Source organism: Ursus arctos, unplaced genomic scaffold (assembly GCF_023065955.2).
Source record: "Ursus arctos isolate Adak ecotype North America unplaced genomic scaffold, UrsArc2.0 scaffold_4, whole genome shotgun sequence".
NCBI lineage: Eukaryota > Metazoa > Chordata > Mammalia > Carnivora > Ursidae > Ursus > Ursus arctos.
The window spans coordinates 90618820-90641364 of NW_026623056.1; the positions used below are offsets into that span (position 1 = coordinate 90618820).

At 50.6% G+C, this 22545-nt stretch overlaps 1 protein-coding gene and 1 long non-coding RNA gene across 2 annotated transcripts in view; one reads left to right on the plus strand and one right to left on the minus strand.

Moving 5' to 3' along the window:
* The window catches only part of MX2 (MX dynamin like GTPase 2), a 29835-nt gene extending 12712 nt beyond the window's left edge, over positions 1 to 17123 (plus strand). Inside the window, exons 6-14 of the mRNA XM_026500665.4 lie at positions 1926 to 2064; positions 5775 to 5973; positions 8852 to 8930; positions 10902 to 11024; positions 11350 to 11491; positions 12337 to 12495; positions 12957 to 13033; positions 14272 to 14526; positions 15875 to 17123. Of these exons, the coding sequence (XP_026356450.1) occupies positions 1926 to 2064; positions 5775 to 5973; positions 8852 to 8930; positions 10902 to 11024; positions 11350 to 11491; positions 12337 to 12495; positions 12957 to 13033; positions 14272 to 14526; positions 15875 to 16105 (1404 nt within the window). The 3' untranslated portion in view covers positions 16106 to 17123. The remainder of the gene's footprint in view (positions 1 to 1925; positions 2065 to 5774; positions 5974 to 8851; positions 8931 to 10901; positions 11025 to 11349; positions 11492 to 12336; positions 12496 to 12956; positions 13034 to 14271; positions 14527 to 15874) is intronic.
* A 490-nt stretch (positions 17124 to 17613) lies between these two features.
* LOC113256832 (uncharacterized) lies at positions 17614 to 22545 on the minus strand. Its single transcript, XR_006411023.2, has 3 exons — positions 22193 to 22545; positions 21344 to 21589; positions 17614 to 19294 (listed from the first exon to the last, which is right to left on the minus strand). It is a non-coding gene; the product is annotated as an uncharacterized LOC113256832 (long non-coding RNA).

Genomic DNA, 22545 nt, shown 5'->3' on the forward strand with positions numbered 1-22545 from the left:
GCTGAAGATAGGGGGACTTCTAGGTCTCTACGGGTAGCCCCAGGGGCTCTGGAGTGCCTCCCCTGCCCTCCCTCTGAGTGGTTGGGGAGGGGACTGGGGGAGCAGTGCCTAGGGCACAGGGCAGAGGCTGTCACTCCCCAGCACTCTCCAGTGGCTCCATGTCCGTCAGCATGAAAGCTTTCAATGTCTAATGTGCTCTGGCCCCACGAGCTCATGGGCCACATCTCTCCCTGGGCTCCATTCCTCACCTGTTCCAGCCACACCCGAGTCCTCAACAGTCCCCGAGCACACCAGCCTTGCATCTTCTCTCCCATCCCTCTCTCTGCCCAGATTTCCACACTCCCTTACTTCCTCCCGAGTTCTCCCAAATGCCACCTTGTCCGGGATTCCCTCCCTGATGCCCAGTACCCTGCACCTGGTCCTTCCACTTCTATTTACCGTCCTTGTTGAGCATCTGCGTTCCCTCCTGGGACGAAAACCCCCGAGGGACATCGCCTGTGTGTTCAGGGCTGAATCCCTAGATCCTGGAATGGACCTAGCACCTGGGGGTGCCCATAATGTTTGTTCCATGAACAGAAGGTAAAGAGCGTGTTTCCCATAGTGGTTCCTACCCCAAGCCTATTTTCCCCCCAGGGACATCCGCAATGTCTGAGACATATATGGTTCTCACAACTTGGGAAAGAGGGGTTGCTACCGGCATGCGGTGGGTAGAGACCAGAGAGGCAGCTAAATTTTCTGTAATGAGCCGGCTGGTGCCCGCAGCAAGGAGCTATCCATCCCGAACTGTCCGTGGTGCTGAGGTAGAGAACCCTGGATGGTCTGTTCACGTAGAGACGTCAGCAGAACAGGTGTTAGGCGTGGGCAGCAGAGGGGATGAAGGCCGACAAGAAGACGACTTTTAACTTCAGGACGATTCACATTTAACGTGAATTTATTCTCTAATGTTATTCTGGAACATGAGTTTACTCTATAAACTCGGTTGCAGAAGTTGATTATAACTTTACTCAGTGAAAGGTCCCCACGGCTAGGGTCTAACTGGGCCTCTTTGTATTTGTCATTTTCATTTGACCCCAGCACTTAACTGTTTATATGGTGCCAGCTTGTGCTTACGTAATGCGAATTTCCTATTTGTGGCTATGCAGTATTATCTTCGGTGTGCAACTTAAAATAATTTTATGGGGCATCATGAGCACAAAACTACATGTGAATTATACCAAAATGTTAAAAAAAAAAAAAAGTCCCTAGGTGTCAGGCTTTTCCACGTTGGTTTGTATTGTCCATGGGGAAACATATTTTTGACATTTGATATATAAGGCTTATGCTGCCCACATCTCTCTTCTGCTTACAGATTCTAAGAAATTTTATTGGCTTTCTCTAATTTGAATGAGCTAGACCCCTTCCAAGAACAAACTTCAGAAAAAGACATTAATAGTAGGCATGAACACGTGTAGAGATATTATTGACATCAGATACTCTCATAGCAGGCACTGAGCACCTGCCACTTGGGGCCCCATGGGGCATGGGGATGCTGAGCTGGCACGAGGGGTCACAAAGGTACCCCTGGGCTTCCAGGGCAAGTAGGACACATACGCAAACACTGTAAGAAAAGGCGGACTCTCAGAGGCATCTCAGGAGAGATTTGGAGAAGAAGGAGAGGCCTAGTCTGGCTACAGGAATCAGAGAGTCTGCGGGAAAGAAGAAATCCCAGTGGTGGGGTTTGAAGGGAAGGAGGAAAGCAGCAGAGAACCTAGTCAGGGTAGATGGGGCAGGCATGCCCGTGAAAGGGGATTGGCCACGTCAACGCCCGGAAGAGTGAGAACTGGGTCACGCTCTTGGAAACTGGCTTTTGGCAATCACACCTGTCTAGCTGTGCTGTTGGTTGACCAGAGACGTGCTCTTCCTTCATGAGATTTTTTTTGCGTCAGATCAAGGCACTCATCAAGAAGTACATTCAGAGGCAGCAGACCATCAACTTGGTGGTGGTCCCCTGCAACGTGGACATCGCCACCACGGAGGCACTGAGCATGGCTCAGGAAGTGGACCCCGAAGGAGACAGAACCATAGGTGAGAAGACAGAACCAAGCTTCCAGAGGACTGGGAGGAAGGGGGAGACTTCTTCTACGTTTAGATGGTCCCGGAAGGCAGCGCTCTTAGAGACCCGAGCTATTCCCCGCAGAAGCTCGGTGGGCTCAGGGCGCAGTCCCACGCTGCGCATGGCCATCTCCGCTCATGGTCAGGGTGAGGGGTGTGGCCAGAATCTGGAGGTTCTTCGTCCTCCTTCCTCTTGGCCCTCATTTGCATTCCCAAACCATTCTGGGCGCGGGGGGGACAAGAACTGCCTTATCTGCTCTCCCACAACGGTCTGGAAGGGAGAAAGCGACCGGTGCTTCCGCTGTGCCATTCCACAGGTAAAGTTCTTGGGACCTGCTGGCACATGGAGAGGACCTTCGATAAGGCCTCAGGGAACATTCTCCCAGGCTCCCGTTTCTTCCCAAATAAATGCCTGGTTTTCCAGGAAGGATAGAAATGGATATGAGGGCCATAGACCTCCAGCATAACGTTTCACTCTGTGTTAGATCATGCTTGTGCCCTGTTAGCTTTCGACTTCTGCAGGCATCGCAAACACACCGAGCCAGAGAGAACACTCCGGCTTTGGGTCCTGGGTCATTGTAGCTCCGTGCCCTTTGTCCCCTCTCGATCCTAGGTCAGGAAGGATGTCTCACAGATGGCCGCCGTAGGTAACATCCTCTGTCCATAGGGTCAGCTCTCTGGATACTAATATGTTTATAGAACGGGGGTGACCGGGAGCTAGTGGATGAGAACAGAGCTTCAGTTCTGTAAGATGAAGCGAATCCTGGGGTTTCACAACCATGAGGACCGGACACCGCTGAGCTGTCCACTTTAAAACGGCCAAGACGGTGACTTCTATGCGATGTAGATTTTGCCACAATTTTTAAAGATACGCGATTTTTAAAAACAGGATAACCGAAGACGGAGTGGTGGAGGAAGCACCCTGTTGTCACTGGCTGAGTTGTTCTCTTGCACACATGAGTTATGTGCACTTTGCCACAATTTTTAAAAAAGAGAACTGAATGCCTTTCTATAGAGTACTTGCAAAGGGGAGACTAGAACAAGGTTAATGACTAATAGAGTAGTGGTTTCCGTAGTACCAAGTTTCAGAAAGACCTGGGGGCCACTGTATTTGCAGGCTGTCCTCGAGGCCGGTCCCTTCATCCGCCCACTGCTAGACACACGGTGTCTACTCAGCCAGCCCCAGAGGGACTCCTGTCGCCACCATGGCACAGAGATGGCATCTGTTAACGTCGCCAATGCCCTCTGTGCTGACACACATCCAGTCACTTCTCTGTCCCCATCTGTCTCCACCTCAGACACAGTCCGACGGCGGACCACTCCCTCCTTCTGGAAATCTCTCCTTCCTTTGTGGTAACACAGCCTGCTGGCTTCAGGGTCGCCATCCGCGCTCCGTCTCCTTCACTGGCCACTGGAGGTCACATGCTTAGTCTTGTCTGGGTGTTTCTTCCATTCTCTGACCTCTAAATGTTGGAAACCCAAAACTTGGTTCTGAGATCTCCCTTCTATCCACGTGTGTTCTTTAGGTGAGCTTAGCCGTCCGTGGCTTTGAGTCTCTACGTGCTGGCAACTCCCGGATCTCAGTTTGTAACCCTAGCCTTTCCCTAGACTCGACACCTCCACTCGGATGTCTAATGAACGTCTCCAGTGTAATGTGACCCAAACACAGCTCCGGATACCCTGCTGCACCTCCACTCTTCCTTTTCCCATGGCTTCTCCACCTCCCTCACAGCACCGCACCTGCCTGTCCAGTTCCAGAGCCAAATCTAAGAGTCACACGTGACTCCTCCTTCCCCTGCTTCCCTGTCTAACTCATCTGGAGTCCCGGCGACTCTGTCTCCAGACCTCTACCAAGTCTGCCCACTACCCTCCATCTCCACGCTCACCGCTAGACCAGACCACCACCGTCTCTTGCCTGGATGATTCCAACATCATTCTGGAGACTGGGTCTCCAGGCACTGACCTTGCCCACTGCAGCACACTCCCCACAGGCTTTAAGCGGGCAAATAAAGTCAGGCCCCTCCTCTGCTTCTAACCTAACGTTCCTACCTCAAGACACAAATCCTAGACCCCTTTCCTGGACAACAAAGCCTTCTGTGACCTGGTTCCCTATGCCTGTCTGAGCCTGGCTCCCATCGCTTCTGCCTTGCCCACTACTCTCCAGCGTAGCTGTCACCCCAGGGCCTGGAATGCTCTTCCTCCATCCTCGCAGGCCTGGCTCCTTCCTCTCATTTGGATCTCGGCCAAACGCTACCCTCCCAGAGGCCTTCTTTGTCCCCCCCAAGCCAACAGCAGACCATCCACCCCTGCCTGCACATGACTGGATTTTCACTCTCTGCCTCGCACGTCTCAATATCAGATACTTTTTCTTTATTGCTCGTATAATACTAGACTAATTTATCTGGCTTCCACCCACTAGAAGGTGAGGGGCTAGTCACGAAATCAGGGACTTGGCAGTCTTGTTCACGGCCACTTTCTCAACACCTAAAGCAGTGGACTTAATAAGCAGGTTTAAATTCAATATGAATACGTAATGTACTCAGGAAGGAGTTAATTTAAGAAGAAGAAACACTGTTGACTGTGCCCTTCTCAGTGGCCCAGTAGTTGCTCGTGCGCTGGGGCTGTCGCTGGAGTCATGAGAATTTCCTACTCGAGCTCCTGGCTTCACACTGAGGCCCTGGGCGAGAAGGCCCTCTCTGCCCAGTGAGGGGGAGTTCTCATGGCAAACCTCACTCCTTCTTATCTTCCTACTTTCTCTCGGACTACAGTGATCTAGGCTTTCCTGAATGACCACTGGCTCCAGGGAGGGGCCTTCATGGCTGCTGCGGCCCCTCCCCAGGGAGGGTCCTCTCCTTTACTGGTGGAAGGTGCTGGGCGTGGGTTCAGAGACCTGTCAGCTCCCTTAGTGACACGAAGGTCTGTGCGCACACAAGCCTTTTAGTGAGTATAAAGGTACGCTCTTGATGACCGCCTTTGATAATAGGAAGGTAAAAACAGAGAGAAATTCAACTGCTTAGGTACCAGGAAAGTTTCAGGAAATGATAAGCCAGATGGCCAGACTTAACCACAAATTAAAACCAAGGACAAAGAGAGAAGTAGACATTAGGTTTCCGCCCTAAACAGACAAAAAAAAATGCAGTGGCTATTTGACACCCTAAGAACACGAGTAGAAATCAATACTCAGAATTCAAAGTGTTCCAGCCAATCTCAGTGGGGGTGGTGGGGGCAGCAGGGAGAGAGGGAGGCAGGGAGGATGCTGTCCAAGGAGGCTCCCACCCACAAGAAGAAGGCAGAGTGAGTCTGTGACAGGAAACACTAGAGGGGGACCCAGACCCTCCGTCCAGCAGGGAACGGGCCATTGCGGGGAGCACAGTGGAGCCTGTCCGGTCTGACGATGCACGCGGCCCTGGTGTCTGGAACCCAGCAGGGCCCGGACACGTTTGTTCAGTAAATTACACAAGGAAATGACTGAATTGAGCAAGTGGGAGAGCAAATAAAGATGTAGATAAGAGGGGTGGCGATGCAATGCATGAATGGGGTTCGGGCCCTGCACCACCCGAGCTCCGGAAGGCCTCACGGGTCGTCCTGAGATCCAAGGATGGATCCCAGAGCCTAACAGCATTCAAGTGTATGTGGGGAGGAGAACTGACTTTCTCCGCTGTCTTTGGCTACTCCTCTCCCAGGAGTCCTGACCAAACCAGATCTCGTGGACAAGGGCACCGAACCCGTGGTCGTGAGAGTGGCGCAGAACCTCACGTACCGTCTCCAGAAGGGCTTCATGATCGTGAGGTGCCGGGGCCAGGAGGAGGTCACCAACAAGATGACCCTGGCCGAGGCGACCATGAAAGAAACGACGTTCTTCCAGACACATCCGCATTTCAGGTGAGATGCTTGAGGACCGTCCCAGGACTACTCCCCTGCCTTCCGGAACTGGCCAAGATGGTGGCCAGGTGATAGCCATCCACGTAGACCATGTCTGTGTTCACCCCCGGTCTGGGGCGGGGCCCAGGTGTTTGTGTTTCTATCACGTTCCTGGTAGAGGCCAGTGTTACCGGCACAGGGACCATGCTGTGAACACCACCACTCAAGGTCCTTGGGGAAGCGAAGTCTTGGACAAGAAAGTGCATTGACGTGCTTTGTCGTCCTGCTTCCGCATGGAAATCCTTGAGTGCCCGTGTGCAGGGACTCACCCGTTGCATGAGAAACACTCAGAGCAGCGCTGGAAAAATGGTCTTGTGGGCTCCTTCCTGAATCCGTGTAAATAACAAACACTCTGCAGCCCGGTGTGTGGCCCTGGGCCAACTACTGAGCCTCTCTGTGCCTTTAAAATCGGTTGTTCACGGATTCATACATTAGTCTTTGTAAAGCCCTTAGAACCGTGCCTGCCACTTAGTAAGTACCATGCAGTTTGTTGTTTAATTTTAATTTTATTGGGGTAAGAACACCACACGAGATCAACCCTCTCAACGGATTTTTAACGCACAATACGATCCTGTTAACTACAGGCACAGTGTGGACCAGCCACCTCTAGAATTTACTCATCTTGTATAACTGAAACATTGCCCCTGTTGATCAGCAAGTCCCTGTTTCCCGTCCCCCGACCCCTGGCAACCACCACTCCACTCTCTGGTTCTATGAGTTTGGCCAGTGTAGACAGATCATGTAAGTGTCATCGGACAGTGTTTGTCCTTCTGGGACTGGCTTCTTTCACTCCGCGTAATGTCCTCAAGATTCTTCCATAGTGTAGCTGGTGTCAGAATGGCCTTTTTTAAAGCCGAGTCCTGTTCCTTTGTGTGACTTTTCTTTACCCATTCATCCACCATGGACACTTAGGTTGTTTCCACGTCTGTGAAGGGCGCCACAATACACATGGGAGGGCTAATATCTCTTTGTGACCTTGCCTTCAGTTCTTCGGGATAAATGCCCAGGAGTGGGATTGCTGGATCATATGGCGGCTCCGTATTTTAATTTTTTCAGGAACTTCTACGCTGCTTTCCATAGAGGTTGCGCCATTCTGCATTCCCACCAACAGCGCACGAGGGCTCATGTTTTCCCGCCTCTCTGCCGACACTTGTGGGGGTTTTGGATACCATTCATCCTGACGGATGTGAGGTGGTGTCTCATCGTACTTCTGACGTGCAGTCCCCTGATGACTGGTGGCGTTGAGCATTTTCTCATGTACCTGCAGGCCCTTTGTGTGTCTTCTCGGAAGAAATCTCTATTCAAATATTGGGCCCATTTTGAATTGGGTTTTGGGGGTTTCATTGTTGTTTGAATTGGGTTTCACTGGGGGTTTCTACAATGAAAAGTCATTGTTGAATTAAGGAGTTCTTTGTATGTTTTGAAATTGGCCCGTTATCAGCAATTCAGTTCACACATATCTTTTCCCGCTCCGCAGGTTGCTTTTCCCTTTGCTGGTTGTCTCCATTGCTCTGGAGAAGCTTTCTAGTTGATGGAATCCTATTTATCTGTTTTTGCTTTGGTTGCCTGTGCTTTTGGTGTCATATCCGTGAAATCCTTTCCAAGACCAATATCATGAAATTTTTCCTAATGTTTTCTTCTAGGAGTTCCCCCCCACCAAGATTTAATTAATTAATTAATTAATTGAGAGAGAGCACGAGAAGGGGGGGAAGCAGAGGGAAAGGGATAAGCACTGTCCCCGCTGAGCACAGGGCTTGATCCCACGACCCTGAGATCATGACCTGAGCCAAAATCAAGAGTCTGATGCTCAACTGACTGAGCCCCCCAGGCGCCTCTTACATTCAAGCCTTTAATCAGACTTCCGTATAATAGTGTAAGAGGGTCCAGTTGTGTTATTTTGCACGTGGTTGTCCGGTTTTCCCATCATGATTTGGTGACAGACTATTCTTTCCCCATCGTATATTCTTGACCCTCCGTCAAAGACCAGTTAACTGCACATGAGTGGGTTTATTTCTGGGCTCACTGTTCTGTTCCATTGGTCTATATGTCTGTGTTTATGCGAGCCCATATTGTTTTAATTACGGTAGCTTTGTAATATATACTTGAAATCAGGAACTATAATGCCTCCAGGTTTTTCTTCTTTATCAAGACTGATTTGGCTATTTGAAAATAATTATTTGTTACAAGAAATAAAATACTAGTTTGGGCAAGTCACTTATCCTCTATGAAGTTAAGTTTGTTTCGTTTTCCTGTAGGTAAAAAGATGACTTACCTCATGAGGTTATTGAGATGATAAAAAGAGAAAATATATGTAACCTTTCTAGCACCCCACTTACTTGGGTTTGGGCTCACTCCATAATTAACAGTTGTCTTTCTAATGTGCTACTTGGCTTTCTGATGGCCTGTGTCACCCTAGGGAGCTGACACTTATAAAGCCCAGAATAGGAAAAATGATCATATAGGTTATTGACCTTAGAAATAAAACACTGAGTTCTTTTTTATTTTATGGAGAAGAAGGAGGAAATTGGGTTGTTTTGAACCCAGTCCTTTGGAGAAAGGCAAGCGTTCAGGGTGCTGACGTTTTTTCCTCAGCTGAGTTGCAGGGGTGGTCGATTACTTGTGGGAGAGACAGTGCACATCCTTTCCTGCAGGGGCCGGTAGTTGATGATTCTCTCCTGGTGAGGAGTCCTCTGCTGGGTCCGGAACAGACACTTCCTGGACCGTGGTATGGCGTGGGAGCTCCCTCTTCTGGCCTCCCGCCTCCATTTCAGCCAGGTTTCCTTGACCGAATTAATACCAGGGTCCTTCCTGAATGCCCGTGTGTTCTGTCTCGTCTCAGAGCTCTCCTGGAGGAAGGAAAGGCCACGGTGCCCTGTCTGGCAGAAAGACTGACCAACGAGCTCATCTTGCACATTAATGTGAGTCAACAGGTTGGGTTGTGAGTTGTAAAAATTACAGCCTACCCAAGTCCCTCCATCGTGAGAGGCTGAGACACCCACCGAGCTGCCCACACCAGCCAACAGACAAGCACATTCTGAAAACCAAATCACCCTGGTCAGAGGTTCGCAGCAGAGCTTCCAAAACTAAGCAACAACTGCGCAATGCTGAAGCAAATTGCCGCGTCCGTCAATTCGGGGGAAGCAACAAGGGAAGGAGGAGCACTAGAAGCCCGTTTAGAAGGGTGAAAGGAAGGGACACAGACTTAGCAAATGCATCATTTGCGAGAGGTTAACACTTTGTCGACCTTGAAAATGAAACAGTCAATTATTTTAAAAGGCTGTCAGACAAAAGCAATGAATTCTTCTGAGCCAGGAAACATACTCCAAGAACATTTGGTTGAAAGGGACCAGCGGTTCTCAAACTGCTCACAAGAGTCACCTGGAAAGCTTGTTTAAATTCAGATTCCTGAGTCCCAATCCAAGTTTCTCAGTCGGTAAATCTAGAGGCAATGAATTTGTACTTCTAATTTCCCAGGTGATCCAGGGAACATACTTCGAGGAGCCCTGATTCCAGGGGAAACCCCTTCATTTGCCAAAGAGGGTTTCAAAAGACGTACCCCCGTCTCATTGACAAAAACTTTGTTTTTGTGAAAAGACATTGCATTTTGATAACTATTTTTGATGATATATTTCTCAACATTTAAATATTTTACATTAAAACTTTCATTTTACATTTGTAACATTTTAAGTTAATTTTTAAAATTCGTAACAATTATGATCATGATAATTTGAAACATCAGGAAAAAATTGAATACATTTCTGACTATAGAGTCAAACCGCCTGAAACAAAACAAAACAAAAAAAGCACCTGTAAGACTCTATTACTTCCGGTGCCATCACCTTCAACGGCATCTCACCGGCTTTGGAATGCTGTTCCACAAAGTGCCTCTAACGCCCCAGGTACTCCTCCTGCCCCCCAGCTGGCTGCAGTGACCTCATTCACCAAGTAGACACTGGGGCCGCTGGCCCCTCAGGCTTCTCTGTCGCCTGTGCACGCTGGGGAGGCAGGGAGCGGGATGTGCGCTGGGATGCCGCCACTTCCTCGCTTGGTGACAGTATCAGGCAGTTTGCCTCTCTGAGCCTTAGGTCCCTCTCTTGTAAATCAAAGAGGCAATAAAGCCACATGCTTTGTACTGCAGTGGGGGCTTAGCTGAGATGTGGAGGGTGCAGAACGGTGCTTGGCCCAAAGACAGCCCTCGTGGTGCCTCTCTATGTCCTTCCTTCCCCTCTCCCTTAGCATCGGCACTGTTGATCGGTCAGGACTATACCCAGCCTGACACGGATATTCAGCACCGTTTATCAGTTTCTAACACCCAAATGATCACCAACACAACATTTTACTAAAGAAAGCTTCCATTATATGCAAGTGTACTTGTTCTCTAAAAATTTTTAAAAAGATTTTTATTTATTTTAGAGAGAGCTAGAGAGAGAGCATGCAGGGGGGAGGGGCAGAGGGAGACGGAGAGAGAGAATTCCAAGTAGATTCCCCTCCGAGCGCAGAGCCGGACCTGGGGCTCGATCTCACAACCCTGAGATCACAACTCGAGCCAAAACCAAGAGTTGGCCACCCAGGTGCCATTACTTGTTCTCTAAATACAGAGCACCTAGCCAAACCCAAACCTGGCCACCTCTGGATTCCTCCCCCCTCCAATGACATAACAAAACGGCAAATTTCTACACTGGATCATTCAGGCTGTAAGCACTGCCATCGCTGGCAAAACGATCCTCGGGCTCTTTAACAGGTGTCCGTGTTAACAAGCCCCACACAGTAACAGAAGCTCCGGATCCCCTTGAAAGCTTTCACGTGGGATTCTGCCCATGTAGCTAAGACACCTGTCCGCCAACGTCATCAAGCTGCAGAGTTTCATTGTTGGCTATTACTTTGTGCAGAAATCACTCCCGTTGTTAGAAAAGCAGATAAGGGAGAGCCACCAGAGGGCGACGGAGGAGCTGCGCCAGTGTGGAGAGGACATACCCAGCGATGAAGCCGATAGACTGTTCTTCCTGATCGAGGTGAGGATGACCGGGGACTCCACGTGACACTCAGGCACAGAAACCGGTTTCTGTGTCACCGGATCCCTGCAGATGGCCACACCCTCCGTGATGGCCCAGCAGCTCTTCAGATAGCCCCCCATGCATCCCTGCCTGTGGCGCGCCCAGAGCCCTGTTTTGCGGGGAGCTGCCTGCCATTTGTCTCGCCTGGGAGATGGGGAGGTTGGGTGGCTGCCCGGATTTCTTGCAGCCCCCCCTCGCTCAACACCACACGTTGCTGCCCCAGGCAGGTCCCGGCTCTTTAATGTGATCACAGCACAGATTGACGACTTTATCTTATTTTCAGAAAATTAAGGTGTTTAATCAGGACATTGGAAAGTTAATAGAAGGAGAAGAAGTCGTAAAGGAGAAAGAGACCCGCCTATATAACAAAATCAGGCAGGAGTTTGAAAAATGGGTACTCGTACTCACAGCCAATACCCAAAAAGGTAAGTCCTGGGACAAGGCTCCCCTTAAACACAGGGTCATATTTACCAAGACCACGGGCTACTTCTGGCTCAGAAGAAGTGTGCAAACAGACGAACATGTCCCCACAAGACACCATGGGGCCCCTTAGCGATCGATAACTGCTTCCCAGCCATCGATGGGAGCATTGCCCTCACCAAAAGACAATTCCACCACCTCCAACTTTCTTCTTGCTTCTTTGTTTTGAGACTAGACCATTCTATTTACCTCATTTGCACTCTTCTCTTCACCCCTAGTGCAAGACCGCAGAGGTCAGTGGTTGGCTAAGAATCTCTTTGCTTTGCCTGGGGAAATTCCAACTTCCCTTCTGCCAGAGCCCAGATGCCTGGAGGGTGTGTGTGTGTGTGTGTGTGTGTGTGTGTGTGTGTGTGTGTGTGTGTTTGTATCTTTGTTTTGGCACTTGATAAAAACAGCACTGTTCACGTCCATGGTAGGATTCCTCCAACTGTAGTCTGGATGTGTTCTTGGGAGATCTGCAAGTGCTATAATAATATTTAAGTTTCTGTTTTCGTGGAACTAATCCGGTACTTTGTACCAGTTACAAACACTAAATTTGTCTCTCAGGGTGTTGACTCTCTCAATGGAAACACGCTTTCGCAGGATAACAATTCTGTTTCTTAAAAGTCAGTTTTCCTTTAACTGGCATGATCAGACCATAAATTTTTTTTCCTTATGACAAGAACTCCCTTTAGAAATACTGCCTTAGGGTACAGTGTGGGTGAGCAAGACTTCAATAAAAAATGTTTCTATTTTTAAAATGTCTGTGGAATTACTAGAGTTCACCATGGTGGTCTGTTTTATACTGCAGTTAAAAATATTATTCACAAAGAAGTCTCAATATATGAAAAGCAGTATCGTGGCAAAGAGCTGCTTGGATTTGTCAACTACAAGACGTTCGAGACCATCGTGCACCAGTACCTGGAACAGCTGGTAGACCCCGCGCTCGCTGTGCTCCTGAAGGCTGTTGGTGAGGAGCTCTCATGGGTGCCTTTCACGTGCTCAGCCCGGTATCTTATCTCCCATAGGGCTCAATGCCTCGGAGGGAGGGATCGGGATGCACTTGTCAAACCAAGCAGGAAGCTCTTCTTTGACCATTTTGGGGGGAAGACAAGAGCACCCGGGAGCATTGTCTGGTTATCCCTCCCCCTCCACGCAGCCATGTGAGGATGGTCACATGCTAGTCCTGGAGAGAACACACACTCCATGAAAGGACAGGAAATTGACAGGACCTAGCCAGGGGGTGGTGGGGGGGGTGGATTTTGTGTCTCCGTGGGACAATGTACTGTCCGCCCCTTCTCTCTTGGTCTGTAGAGCTGGGGAGCGCAACGTTGGAATGGGGTCCACGTAATAGGATTTATCTTCCCTGTGTCTCTAACTCATTTTATTCCTGCTTGCAATTTATTGATGCTTTGTTCTTCCTTCTGTCAGAAATTGTCTGGGAAACGTTCGCCAACACAGCCAAGAAACATTTTAGTGAATTTTCCAACCTTAATCAAACAGCCCAGGTAAGCACCCGCAGTCCTCGTGCTAGTCACCTGTACTGCTGGCTCTTTTATCTGGGTCTACCCTTTGAAAGAAGTCGGATATTTACTGTCCTTTGGAAATTCAAGGCCAGGGTTCTAACTGCGGGCTGGCTGGGCTGGCGGCTGCTGGTCTGCACTCCCTGGGAAAGCGGGAATAAAGCGTTCGGCCGAGTCACCGTGTCTGCAGGCACGGCAGGCTGTAGGCTCGGTGGTGATGCTCTCAGCGTACCTGGTGACTGACCGCTTCTTTGAATCTCTTTCTACTACAAAGGACACAATTGTCCACTAGTCCTACTCCAAAATCTTTCTAAGTTGGACTTCAAAATATTGCCGCAGCTGTGTGTTTCCACTGAGACAGCTCTGACTCCCCTCTCAGTGATGAGAAGCAGGGGTGTTCCAGCCCCTTCCCCCGTCCCCGGGCTCTCGATAAATACCCGCTCTGCCCAGGCCTGGGCCGGTGGGTCTGAACCTCATTCCACAACTCAGGTGAGCAGGAAAGAGAATTTCTGCCATTTTCCCATCACAACTGGATGTCTCCTTTTACATCTTTGGCCAGTTGTCAAAAACTCAATCCGACTTCTGACCTCTCCACTTCTCCCAGGGGCTGCATCTGAGGCCTCGGGTCCCTCCCCAGGGGACGGGGGCAGACCTGGTCCTGGACCACCATTTCTCCAGGCCAGCAGCCCGTCCTTCCCAGGCCTCAGCGGTGGGCCCCCTGATCCCCCCCCCAATGCTCCTGACCCCCAGAAGGGGCTCTTCTCCACCATGTCATCCCTTCCCTTCCCAGAATGCCTCTGACTGCTGGGGCGACGCAGGAGTCACGGGATTTCTAGGAAACACAGATGTCAAGCTGTTTTCCCACTGTGTTCATTCATGGATTCAAGCCAATTAGAGAGACCAGAGGGATGGATGTGGAAGTATAGACTAGACCGCCGTCGAGGACACAGGCAGATGGTGACGTGGGAGCGAAGGGAGGTCGAGGCAGAGAGGAGGACCCACGGCGGAGGAGTGGGTGGGACCCTGCAGGGCTAGAGAGACAGGATGGATGAGGATAGCAGTGGGGGTGCAGGGAGGCTCCTCGGAGCCTCCATGTAAAATCGCAGGCCTTCTTGGACCTGAAATTTGTTTCATACCATCTCAACATAATAGTTCTGCCCACGGTGTTTAACACAACGAGGGGAGCCAAGAAGTCACGTGTTTGCTCTTTCTTATCCAACCAGAACAAGATCGAAGGCATAAAAACGAAACAAGCAGAAACAGCAGAAAATCTGATCCGACTTCAGTTCAGAATGGAGCAGCTCGTTTACTGTCAAGATGAGATTTACAGAGAGGTTCTGAACCAAGTCCGGAAAGAGTTTTTTAACCCCGTGGGGACGTCCTTGAAGGATCCTGAGTTAAAACTGTCTTTCTCCAAAGATCAGTCTTCGATGTCGTCCATCACTGAGATTGGGACGCACCTGAATGCCTACTTCTGGGTGAGCACGTAGGTCGGTGGTGGGGTGTTTGCCCTGGAGACCCCGGGCGTTCTACTGCTGGGTGACGGAGGGAGGGGCCACTACCGGGTGTGAAGCCCTTGTGCAGTGATAAATGCTCACATATTGTCTCATTTATAGTTTTACAGTACCCCTGTCTAGGAACTTATCATTAATTTGGGAATTTGGGGATCAGGTTTTTAACGTGACAAAGCATGTACTCAAAACCACAAAGTTCTTTATATTTTATGCTACGCATGCATTACAAAATTGCTGTTATCAGATTACAGCAAAATACAACAAGCACTAACTTTACTAGTGAGCATTTAGTTTTCCTTGAGTTCAGAAGGCACTCAGGTCTGGAAGTGCTTCAAACTCACCAGCTCCACAAAATAGGAATGAAAATTCCTTTTCCTAGATTCTGTGACCCGATTGCCTCCAGAATTTCCAAATCTCCGTCCACAGACAGAAATGTGAGGTGCATAGAAAGGAAGATAGCTTTTAACCTGCAAAGAAGCCCAACTCCTGAAGCCTTTTCTTTTTTCTTTCTTTCTTTCTTTCTTTCTTTCTTTCTTTCTTTCTTTCTTTCTTTCTTTCTCTTTTCTTTCTTTCTTTCTCTTTCTTTCCTTCTTTTTCTTTCTTTCTTTCTCTTTCTTTCTTTCCTTCCTTCTAAAGATTTATTTATTTATTTGAGAGAGAGAGAGAGCAAGAGCAGAGGGAGGAACAGAGGGAGAGGGGGAGACAGAGAAAGAGAGAGAGAGAAGCAGAGTCCCCGCTGAGCATGGAGCTCGGTGCAGGGCTCGATCTCACAACCCTGAGATCATGACCTGAGCTGAAATCAATAGACACTTAACCGACTGAGCCATCCAGGTACCCCTCCTGAATCAGAATAGAAAGTAGTTACCCAGATGTGAGATCCAGCTGCCAGGCAAACCTGTTCTTACCTGTGCAGACAGGGAATGAGGTGGCACTAAAGCAGGTCCCAATCTGCTCCCAGAAGGGGCCAGGGGATCACAGGACCCGGAGGTCTCTCTGGAGAGGTGGAGTGGGGGGTTGGGGGTGCAGGAGGAGAGGGACAGAGCTCCCAGGAAGGCTGGGATGTCCAGAAGTCCGCTATGGGTTTGCTAGCCTGCCAGGGGGTTCTTAGTGCCCGAGGGAATACCTGCCTGGTGGTGGAACTCGGGCAGCCCAGATAGAACTTTCCCGTGGCTTAATGCTGACCACTGCAGTGGGGTGGATGGGACCACCAAGGCCTATCGAGGCCATTACCCATGGATCCAAGAACTCCCAGGCTTTGCTGCAACCACAGGCCAAGACCCCTCCAACTGACCCTTCTTAACCCCTCTTCCAGGAAACCAGCAAGCGTCTCGCCAACCAGATCCCATTCATAATTCAGTATTTCGTACTCCAAGAGAACGGCAGTTGCTTGCAGAAAGCCATGATGCAGATATTACAGGACAGAGAGCACTACTCCTGGCTGCTTCAAGAACAGAGTGACACCTCCACCAAGAGGCGATTCCTCAAGGAGAAGATTTACCGGCTGACTCAGGCTCGGCACGCTCTCTATAACTTCTGCAATTAAAGGGGGCAGGTCCGCGGAGGGGCAACAACGCTTTTGGGTTTTTTCTTCCGTGCATTCACTCTAAGGGGATGCAAGAAGGGGCTTCTCATTTGGAACAAGGCTTTTCTGTCGCCGCCTGTGTCCACCTTCGCTGTACTGCCCTTGCGCTCAGCACCAGAGCTTGTATCTGAAGTCCACACACACCCGGGGCTGGCACCTCCACCAGGAAGCCTTCCCTGATCTCCCCAAAGAGGTGGCTCTCCAGTCCCCGAGCCCCACAACCCCCAGTCACAGCATTCTCAAATAATGCTTTCGTTCTTGGTTAGATTGTAGACCCCAGAGCGGGGAGGTCAGGATCATATTCACCTTTTGTATTTCCAGAATCTTGAATGGCACCTGCTACACACTAGCCCCTTAATAAATGAGAGCTCACTGAACACATGAATGAGGACGACTATGGCGCTGTGGCTTAAATGCACACTTTGGTGGTTTGAGATGGTGTCCCTTGGCTGGTCACTCTCCGAGCAATTCAGCCAGGCCACCTGCTTCCCACTGTTGACTGTAGCCGTGTTTCCAGACCCCCAGGGGAACAAGCCTGAGCAATACCCACTTTAATGTGCACTGTTTCCCTGGCTGCGATGAGCTCCCGTTGCTATGTTAAGTCTTAAGAGAAGCTTAATAAGGAAAAACATTTTTTTTACAGTAGAGATCATCTGGCCATATAGGCAAGCATTTATTTCTGGCTCCTGTTCTAGTCCATTGGTGTGCGTCTGTCTTTGGGCCAGTACCACACCGTTTTGGTAACAGGAGCTGTAGTAAGTTCTGAAATCAGGAAGTGTGAGTTCTTAGCTTCGTTCTTCTTTTTCAGGGTTATTTTGCCTATTTCAGGGTACCTGGAGAGTCCACGTGAATCGTTGGGTGGGTTTTTGTCTCTCTACAAAAAAATGTCACTGGGATTTGGACAGGGGTGGCATTGACTCCAGAGGTCACTTTGGATAGTATTTGCATCTTAACAATATTAAATCTTGCAATCCATGAACACTGGATGTCTTCCCATTTATTTGTCTTCTTTAATGTCTTTGAGCAATGGTCTACAGCTTTCGGTGGGCACGTCTTTCACTTCCTGGATTAAGTTAATCCCTAAGTAGTTTATTCTTTTTGATGCTGTTGTCAGTGGGACTGTTTTTCTTCATTTCTTTTTCAGGTTGTTCGTTGTTAAGGTAGGGAAATGCGGCGTTGACTTTGTGTCTTGGTCCTCCTGAATTTGTTCATTAGTCTTCCCTCCTAATATGTGGTTTTCCACATATAAAGTCACACAATCTGTGAATAGAGATAATTGTACTTCTTCCTTTGCAATTTAGCTGACTTTCAGGTCATCTTTCTGGATTCCTCTTCTGATACCTTCTTGAACAGAAATGACAAAGGCAGGTTGTCCCTGGTTTTAAAGAACCCTCACAATATTGAAGCTAACAGATATGAAAAGAGCATATGAAAGAGAAAATATTGGTTTTACTTTTGGTGTCCTTCACTTTTCTTTTTTCTTTTGTAATTTGGACTTTCCCCTCGTTTGATGAGGTGGGCCACACACACACAGAGTAGCAGTGCTGAGAAGACCCGCTGGCCCTGTTCCCATGTTTGTTGTCTTCTTAACCTTTAAATTATAATTGCTGTTGTGAAAATAAAGTCTGGGGAAAATAGTCTGATATTTAATATTTGTTCCATTAATTGCATATTCAAAGCTTCCCCATTTCACACATATGTGCACACACACACACACACACACACACACACAGCCTCGGCCAAAGCTGCTCATCTGCCACCTGGGGACCGACCCCCAGGCCGGGTGCCAGCACCTAGAGAACACGCTCGGGCCTGATGTCCCCGCGTCCTGGGGCTGCCGCGCAAAGTACCACACACGGGACAGCTTCACATAGAAGTCTGTTCTCTCCCTCTGGAGGCTAGAGGTCTGGAGCCAAGGCAGGGGCAGGGCTGGAGCCTTCTGGAGCGGATGGAGAAGGTGTCCAGGCCGCTCCCCCAGCCGCCGGTGGCTACAGCCGACCTGGGCGCGGGGTCCTGGCGGCTGCGTCTGCCCCATCTCTGCCCGGTCTTCCACGGCCTTCCCTGTGCGTCTCAGGCCCACGTTGCCCTCCTTTCTCTTCTGTAGACACCAGTCGTCGGTTTGGGCCAGGACGACCTCATCTTGGGTTCTGTGACTTAACTACGCCTGCAGAGATGCCACTTGCAAATGAGGCCATGTTCCCAGGCTCTGGGGCGTAGCACTGGCACGTAGCTTCGGGGGTCCGCAGTGGGGCGCCCCGCACCTGGCATCCCAGCAGGTCCAGCGTGGGGCTGAGCGTGGGCCGCGTTCCCACCAGAGTAAGCAGATGGCCGCCTCGGCACCCCCACATCTCCACAGCCGAACACAACCCGAGGCTGCTCCCCGCTCACAGCACCCACGGCCACAGCCGACTGGCAGGGTGCTGAGCCACACGGTCCCTGGGAAGCCACACAGTCCCTGGGGCCCCACCATCGCTGGGGCCTTGCAGCAACCCCCCAGACCCTCTGCAGGTGAGGAGAGAGGGTGTAGAGGATTTGCAGGGAGGTTTTCTGGGAGCAAGCTCGGCAACGGTGTAGCTCACTTCCTCCCACGTTCGAGGGCAGGTCTCAGGCCTCGAGCCACGCCTAACTGCAAGGCAGGCTGGGAAAGGAGGGGACAGAAGGAAAGGGAGACAGGATTTGGATGTTGCCACACCCATCCCTACATCCACCGGGAACACTCCTTGAACAAAACACGGGAGTAAAGAAACAGACGTGTTCCCCACTCTTCCTTATGCCCAGGTCACTCACTCATTCACACACATGTACACACAGGCACACACGCAGGCGCACGACGGTTTCCTCCTCCAGGGCTACTGTGGGGCTGGGGTTCATTGCTAACAAGGGCAGAAGGAAGACCCCCCCCAAATGGGAACGAGCAAAGCTATGCAGTCAGATCGTTGCAAGCAGGTCAGCCGCTATCACCGAGGTCTTGGCAGGGCCTCCCAGGCAGGGAGAGGAGTGGGAAGGCTTGAAGTGGGAAACAGGGAGGCTCCAGGTGTCCCCAGGTGCATCTGGATGGGGCTGTGGCCCGGGGAGGCCGTGGGCGGATAACTAGAAGCAGACATCCCACGTGACTGGTTAGGGGTCTATATTCGGCTTTCTCTGGTTGGTCTGAAATCAGGAATAGGGACAAAAAATTAGGGAATCTGTTAGTCGTTAAGCAAACCCTGGTCACTTGGGGCTAATGGTTATGGAGATTATTGTTTCACTTTCTGGATTGTTGGTAGAGAGCAGTCGGGCTTCCTACCGTCTGACTTAAGCGGGCTGGCTCCCCGGGCTGGTGACTGCAGAGAACAGGTTGGTTTCCTGGGCAGGTGGCCGCTGTGTGAGTACCTCGGGTCTCTCACAGCTTCCCTTACCCTGTAGGACCTTCCCTCCTCCTCTGCCCCTTGCCGGTGAGATCTGCTGCCCTCGCCGAAGAGGGGCCGCCAGGGCACGGAGCCATGCCCCCGTGTTTCCGCAACCCTGATACTGCTCAGGGGCGGCTGGGGCTCTCGTGGGGTGGCAGTGGGGAGGGAGGTGTGTTCCCTTCAATCAACGGTACAGCGATGAGACCGAAGGGTAGTCAGGAAAAGGTATCAACAAGGGGGATAAACAAATTTGGATTTCCCGTCTTGTTTCTACCCCGTGAGACCCTACGATGCCCCTCTTGCCAGCGCAGTGACATGGCCTGTTGGTAATCTATCCTTATGTAACAAATAATCCCAAGTTTTGTCCCCGAAATGTCCTATCTCAGTTTCTTGGGATCAGGGATTCCTGAGCTCCATGGCAGGTGCCTCAGGCTCCCTGGGGGTGTGCCATGCAGCCGGGCCACTGCGGCCCAGGCACCTTAGCCTCAGGCTCAGTGGGGAAGGATCCACTGCTGTGATGGCCTGAAGAATGGCCCCCCCAAGTAGCCAGGCTCTAATCCGTGGTGCCTGTGAATGTGAGCAGAATTGTATACGATCTCTGCACATGAGAGACTCCATGCTGAGGCTCCATTTCACTCTCTAACTAATGAGCTTTGAACTGGGTCAGAATCCATAATTGTTGTAAAGCTGTTGCTCGTGAAATCCAACAGAACGACTGGCATTGGACCACAGAGCTGCTGATACGAACTTGCCGGAGGGCGAAGAGTTAGCGAATGCGTTCCAGGAAGTTTCATGGCACCAAGAAAAGAATTGATTAGCTGGTAATCAAAAGTGGCTCAACTGGTTAGCACTGAATTCACAGGTTTCTTTTCTTCCCTATCTAAATCACGTGATTGCCTTCCTTGACTTTCTCATAACCCCCCCTGCTTTCCCTACCTGAGCGGGACACTTTTGGTTACTCTGGAAAATGTGCTCCCAGAATTGCAATTCTGAGACCCCAAATTAAGGCCCTTGCTTTCTCCAAGTTTTGCCCTTCTTCCTCAGCTGGCGGGTACTTTATTTTTTAAAAGATTTTTAGGGTGCCTGGGTGGCTCGGATAGTTAGGTGTCTGCCTTCAGCTCAGGTCATGATCTCCAGGTCCTGGGATCGAGCCCCAGGTCAGGCTCCTGGCTGGCTCGGCAGCTCAAGCGCCAGGGGCAGAGGAAGAGCGAGAGAGAATCTCAAGCAGACACCACACTAAGCGCGGAGCCCAACGTGGGGCTCGATCTCATGACTCTGAGATCACGACCTGAGCTGAAATCAAGAGTTGGACGCTCAACTGACTGAGACACCCGGGCGCCCCAGGCGGCAGCTACTTTAAATGGAGAAAAGGTCTCTATGGGTCTGAGGAAGCTAAAGACCTCGAGATGGGGAGATGACGCCGGATTTTCCACGTGGGCCCTAGATGCCATCACCGGTGTCCTCACGAGAGGGAGGGGAGCAAGAGCTGGCTACAGAGAAGTCAATGCAAAGAAGGAGCAGATCGGAAGATGCACCCGGCTGGCTTTGGAGAAGGAGGAAGGGGCCAGGAGCCAAGGCAAGCAAGGAAAGCAGCTCTCGAGGCTGGACGAGGCAAGGAGAAGCATTCTGTCCAGAGTTTCTAGAGGGAGCATGGCCCTGTCAACACCGTGACTTCAGCCCGTGGGAAACTGACCTTGGACTTCTGGCCTCAAAACTGTAAGAGAGTAAGTGTCTGTTGTTTAAGCCACTGAGTTGTGACAATTTGTTACAGCAGTGGTGGGAAACTGACCCAGCCTCCAAGCTCACTCACCTGTCTGTGGACAGGCCTCAGGCCCTTGGTGGCCGTGGCCAAAGACATCAGTTCTTTGCCACATCACATGCTGGTACGTTGCCACAACATGACAGTCCAAATGAAAGGTCTCCAGCATTATCAGGATCAGGATGGCATTTTGTAAGTAGAATTGATTGGATTTTTCTTAAAGCTGCTCAGGTGAGTGTGATGACAGGCAGTGTGGAAACGCCTCTTCAGCGCAGACGTCTGTTCCTATCATGGTACCTGGAACACGGCAGACGCTTTAGAAATGTTTTTTGGAGCAATGGGTGATGACTGGCCGGTGCTTGCAAAGCCAACACAGAGAACAGGATGGCTCGTGAAAACATGGAAAGGAGTCTCCATTTCTCACTAGCTGTGTGATTTGGGGCAAAGGACTCCACTTCTCTGAGCCTTCACTTTATATTTGACTGATTCTTGCTCTATCAGAGTTCATGCGTGTAAAGAAATTGGCCCAGTATCTGACAGGCTTAATATTGCATGAATGCTTCACAGCCAACGGATGGCATTTTTAATAGAGATATTGTGTGGGGGTCTCTCCACTTCCTACACTAAATATGGGCTGCCCAAGCAAGCACCCCACTTTCCATAGTCTGAAACACTGAGCCCAGTTGCAGGCAGAGGAGAAATGAAGCAGCCTGGGTTAGAATTTAAGATTTGGTGGAAAGAACAGATTGCACCCTTTGGGAAAGGTCCTGGGAAGCCGGGTCACAGGGCTACTGCCTCCCTTATCTGAAAAATAGGCTTTCACAAAGTGCCTGGAGAATCCCCTTAAAATGCAGATTGAATCAGTGGTTTGGGGGTGGCCCTAGACCCCGCAGTCCTTACAAGCTTCCAGGTGAAGCCACTGCTGCTGGCCCTCCTTTGAGAAGCACGAAGCTATGGCACGGGTCTGCGGAGAAGAAAACAAACTGGGGCAAGGGCACCATACTCCGGACTCGCGCTCCGGGCAGCACAGAAGTGACACTGCGCAGGGGCGCGCCGCTCTGCCCTTGGGCCCAGACGGCGTCAGACGTCCCGCGAGCACCACCCCCTCTCCATCCCCGCCCCCACCCCCTTCCCGGCAAAACCGCGTCGAGAAAGCGCTGGACCTCCGAGACCAGCGCCGGCCAGTTTCCACCGGCGCCGCCTCTCTTCCTGCCAGTGCAGCTCCCTCCTCCGCCTCCGCTCCTTCCTCCGCC